Source organism: Anopheles cruzii, unplaced genomic scaffold, assembly GCF_943734635.1.
Source record: "Anopheles cruzii unplaced genomic scaffold, idAnoCruzAS_RS32_06 scaffold01070_ctg1, whole genome shotgun sequence".
Lineage (NCBI taxonomy): Eukaryota > Metazoa > Arthropoda > Insecta > Diptera > Culicidae > Anopheles > Anopheles cruzii.
In genome coordinates this window covers 1-5,158 of record NW_026454655.1, presented here as the reverse complement: position 1 = coordinate 5,158, position 5,158 = coordinate 1, and the positions used below count along the sequence as shown (strand labels likewise).

The window sequence follows — 5,158 nt, the reverse complement described above, 5'->3', positions numbered from 1 at the left end:
GTCTATTATCGTAGCCCGTACTTAGCCGTTTAACTCGCACGCGCAAGATAGTAATCTTTCTGCAGCCAACAGCACGAACCGCGTCCGAGACCAACGCTGTAACGATACGTATTTTGCATGTAACAATATCCACACACACAAACACGAAAATTATTTTACTTAAACGGAAATGGGATGTGTTTTTGTTTCATTCAAACTACTGCCGAATCAAACGATGAAATCAAACGACGAATTCGAATTCCCGCTATGAAGTTGAGATTTCCAACACAAACGGACAACTTTCTTCCGTCGGAAAGGCTCGGTTTGTTTGCAAAAATACCATTTCAATGGATTCTGTCAGGTTTTAGTAAATGTTGTTTTTTCAACTCCTCCATTAAGTCTAAATCCAGACACTAGCTTGGCCAGTTTTGTTGCCCACAGACAGTCACAGGCAAAGCCCTGACCTTCCTCTTGTCTGCTTTTATACACATCGAAGGGCAACCAGTCTCACGGGCGGAACGCGGAGGTCCAAACAGCGGTGGAATCGGAACCTTCCCATTCGCAATCCCCCCGGGTATCAAATTGATCGACTTTATTGTGAACTTGTGGATCTTTCCCCTTCCCTTGCCACCATAACCGATATGTGGTCGCGAAACTGTATTTTCATCTGGGTTTTAACGACCTATGAGAGTCTAAAGAATCCTTCAAGAGGCGTCCGTCGCTACCCCGTTACATATCAGATGAAGGATTAGTGGAATTAAAAAGACGCGAAGGAAGTAAGCAGTGTCACAGCCACCGACCCGTTATAAGCACGAAATCGCTTGCTAAATACTTACTCTCTGGAGAGAGCCGGATAACAAATAAAATCATGTTCACAGACACTGGTATAATTCTGAAATTCATATTGCAACTGATTACATGTGTGGTTTTTTACTTGAAACGAAACACAAAAGTTTGTATCCTTCCGAGGTTGGAACTTCTTTCCGCTTCCGCTCTTTCAATTCGCAGTAACACCGTCAATGGGATAGAAGCGTTTGTTGTCATATTCGATTCTACACGAGGGCATCAATTTGTGTAGTCGTTCGACAGCAACCACAGACACCGAGCAATGCCTGAGGATCAATCTCTTCAGCAATGGGAACTTTTCCGCTATCTGATAAAGATCATCGTCCGTTATCTTCAAGCGTTGAAGCAGTAGCGTTTGACGATCAAAGAAATTGGAAGAATTTATTCGATTACATCACAACATCATCACAACATTACATTAATAATCCTTGATACTCCCTGATACTTACCTTACTAAGAAGTACTGTCAAGCACCGAACGTTGTTGCGATGAATGGAACGAATGTTACAAGAGGACGATAATTTAAGTTCCTGCAAGTGCATCAATTTATCGATTCGTACAGAATCGTCTGCTGCTGACTGATTAAGGAAAATAAAAAAAAATCGAATTAGCGCATTTGTAGCATCGAGGGTCTACAATCCACGTTTCAAATTACCGAAGGGATGGTTAGTTTTAAGCTTCGAAGACAAGCAAACTTCTCGCAGATGAACTGTGCTTCATCGTAAGATATGTTGTAACAACATTTCAAACGACTCAATCGTGGCACAACTTCAAAAAAGTTCTCGAGCAGAACTCGAGAATACCGCACATTCAATTCAACAGATTCGAGCGAGTTTATAGCTCCACGAAGAATTTTCCTATCCACTTGTCCTCTTAATTCAAGGCACTGTAAAAATAACCAATTAAGTCAAATACTCCTTTTTGCGTTTTGTTTACTTACCTTAAGCTTTCTCAGCTGCACCAACGAGTCCAAAAATCCTTCGTTCGGGTCATTTAGAAAAAGATGTAGATAGTTTAGCTCAGGACAGTGATGAGTAATAGATTCAACCCATTCTACTGGAATATTTTTTCCGCGAACAGAGAGTCGTTGAAGGAAGGGGTGCCTTCGAAAAAAATCAGGACGTCCCGCTAAAGCCATCTCTTCATTCATGTCAATTTTAATTTCAATATCAATGAGCAAATCCTCTAGGCGTGGAAACGTTAGTTCGAGAAAGGGGTACAAATGTCTTCTATCATATATATCATACACATGAACGAGCTTTAACTGTCCACTGAAGTATTTCCAAACGTCCAGTTCAAAATCTGTCTTGCAATTCATATCAAGACACTGTAAATTTGGGATATTCGTACGGAAGAAACTAAATCGTTGTCGTCGATTCAAGCTCTTTAGCTCCGGTAAAAGACGGCAAGGTGTATTTTTTTTGCGATATTTTTGGACATCATCAATCACCAAATGTTGAAGTGCAGGAACTTCCAGCAGAATCGATCCTAATTGCTCCCAAGATTTAATATAATCAATGCGCAACATTCGGACGTGTGGCTTTAACGTGTGCAGTAACGATACTAAGCCTTGTACTAAGCGACGATCGAACGGCAAATAAGCCATTGGAGAAACGTTGCGATAGTTCCTTTTTGTGTTGAACAAAAATTCACAATTGGTATCACGCATCACCAAACGCACACGGTCCATCCTGCGACCAGAAAAGGTCAGCTCGGACCACCGACGGCACACGAGGGAGGCTAGCTTCAATTCATATACATCGAGGTGGTCGAAAATCGTGCATAACATCTAGCAAAAACAAAAACTTGTTAGTCAGTTACAGTTACTTTTCATTGTAAATCACTTACTTCATCGGGCAATTCGTTTAGATTCATGTTTTCCACGAACGTTCACTGCGTAAAATTGTTTTAACTGAAAAGGGCAACCGATAACAAAACGGGTTAGATCCGAACTGTATTAAAAACCGCGCTGTCAGAATGAACGTCAAAAAGACAGGATTGCTGGATTGCAATCCAGGGTTGTACTCTTACTGGGAGCCACACGAAGCGTAAAAAATCGATTTCATATAAATCTATAATGTCAAATCGTTTATGCGTCCGCGGACTCGTACTGGGGTGCCACACGGAGCGAATCTGTAAAATAACATATAACGATTTGACACTTAATCGGTAAGTAGTTGTCAAAAGCTTTGTGGCTCAGCGGACCCTTTAGAATATAATACAACACGTAATAACGAGTTTACAAACAGACGAAAACAGAGGTTTGTTAACAAACAAAGATTCTTATTTGTGATGTTATTTTGAATTTTAACTATAAGTTTATCACCGGACCGGACGATTGGCCTTTGTCACTTTGTTCAATCCCATCTTGCTGGTACAGCAACAATATCTAAAAACACAGAAAAAATTATTCAGAAATCAACTTACCTCTTCGATTTCTATTTTCTCGGGCCAAAAACATGAATGTAAACACGTTGTTCGGTCACCACGTTGTTATATTTCAGACCTGCCACACGAAGCATAACGAATTTGACACAAAGTTACGAGTTACAGTTATGAGTTATGCACCGTGTGGCTCCACAGATACAGTGGCCTACTTCTAGAGTTGACCAAAAGTTACGCTATAGCTACAGCCAAACAAGATAATCTATTTGCGCATTTCTCACTTATAGGGTCGCTACATTTGACGTGCGTCAAACGATTGTTTGTTGCTTTTCCGTTTTTCAATAATTTCACTTGTTTAGTGCAAATCGTTGTTATAGTTCGAGGAAACACAATGATGCTTTCGGATTTACCGGATGAGGTAAGGAAGCAAAAGTTGAAAGTAAATGTAGTTTGGCGCTGCCACTAACGTTTCTATTTCATTTAAGGTTCTATGCTGCATATTTGACCACCTCGACGTGGCCGACATGAGAAGAGCTGCTCTTGTCTGCCAACGGTGGTCTAACCTGGTGTTTTTGGGTCGCCGGATGAATCGAGTGTTGCTGCGACCCAAGCCTGATGAATGCTCTGTTTTGCTGAATAGTAAACGAAGCTATCGGCACATTTACTTAGAATTTTCCAAATACGCTACAAAGAAATTTGCCAAAGGAATGCCAGAAAAGATATTGCACAAGTTCGGGTTATCGATTACTAGTTTGCAAATTCATTCGTTCGTCAACATAACCCTGCTTAGAAAATTCCTCTTAGAAGTCCCGAATGTGCAGGAGTTGACGATTCACATGAGCTTACCGGCTGAAGACACCGAAATTGAGTCATTTCCAGCTCTTGCAAAATTAAAAAATCTAAATCTACGCACTAGGGAGAGCGATATGCCACTGTTCAGAGATGCCCTCAATTTGCCTACCAACTCCCCGCGCTTAGAACAGCTGAAATTGGGAAACGACGAAGGAGCGTTTTTCAACGTTTTAGAGCATTTCAGCCCTCAGCTAAAAGTGGTTAAAGTTAACCGTGTATCCGAAGAGTTTTTTCTACTGAACTTCCCTCGACTCAGGGAGTTGGAGTTGTTTGTCGATGCACCGATCACTTCCGAGTTAAGTTTAGATTTTTTTCGAAGGCACTCCTCCATTCAAGAGCTCAAGATCAACAACGCGATCCCGTTAGACTTGTTCCAAATCATCACGACTCATTGTCGCAATATTACGTATTTGAGATTAGTTACATCAAACCATCACCGGAAAGGAGATTTTAAGAGCTTGGATCAGCTAACCAAGCTCAAGGTAAGTACATATCTTGCACAGCAATGTTCCGACCCTGACTTATTCGATACGATTCCTTCTTGCAGCATCTTGAAATCGTTAACGCCGTATTAGACGATGTGAGGGTGGATGTTTTTGAGGGATGCGGAGTGATTTCTTCACTCGAAAAGATGTCTTTCCATGAGAACCACAACATTCATCGTTGGAGTTTTTTGACCAAACAGATTGCGCCAGAATTAAAATGTTTGGAATTCATTGAATCATTCTATGTTCTCCCCTAATGCCAAATTCTTCGATGTGATCTGCAAATATTGCTCACATATCGATTCAATTATACTAGACTTTTGTTGGGTAAGGTTATTCGAGAGATGTTTTGCTGCATTTGCCGGCGAAAAGGTGGCCAATACAATTACTATGCTCTTACATGTTTTAGCCATCGCGTGCATTCAAGTCCTTGGAAAAGCTACCACTCCTACGTGACGTGGAATTATGCATGATGACTATTGAAGATTTAAGTAAAGTTCACCTACCCACCGTTCGATTCTTGAAATTTTCAGATTGTGAGAAGGTGAGTTGATGGGATACACGAGTTGATAGTTGTAAGATTAATGGGATAACTTTTTTTTATCTTCCGG

General features: G+C 40.9%; 2 protein-coding genes across 2 annotated transcripts; one reads left to right on the top strand and one right to left on the bottom strand.

The window, feature by feature from the left end:
• Positions 1-1,274: 1,274 nt before the first annotated feature.
• LOC128276385 (uncharacterized) lies at positions 1,275-1,963 on the bottom strand (the record flags this gene model as incomplete). Its single annotated transcript, XM_053014848.1, has 3 exons — positions 1,766-1,963; positions 1,481-1,711; positions 1,275-1,403 (listed from the first exon to the last, which is right to left on the bottom strand). Coding segments are annotated over exons 1-3 (558 nt in total), but the record flags the coding sequence as incomplete, so codon positions are not given.
• Positions 1,964-3,930: 1,967 nt separating this feature from the next.
• Positions 3,931-5,052, top strand: LOC128276386 (uncharacterized). The gene is made up of 3 exons (XM_053014849.1): positions 3,931-4,544; positions 4,610-4,874; positions 4,957-5,052. Exons 1-2 carry the CDS (start codon positions 4,047-4,049, stop codon positions 4,802-4,804), a joined length of 693 nt encoding a protein of 230 aa, XP_052870809.1. The 5' UTR covers positions 3,931-4,046; the 3' UTR covers positions 4,805-4,874; positions 4,957-5,052.
• The last annotated feature ends 106 nt before the right edge of the window (positions 5,053-5,158 follow it).

Coding starts and splice junctions, on each gene's coding strand:
- LOC128276386 (XM_053014849.1), top strand. CDS start 4,047: ATGAGCTTACCGGCTGAAGACACCGAAATTGAGTCATTTCCAGCTCTT. Junction 4,545..4,609: donor ATCAGCTAACCAAGCTCAAG/GTAAGTACATAT, acceptor TCCTTCTTGCAG/CATCTTGAAATCGTTAACGC.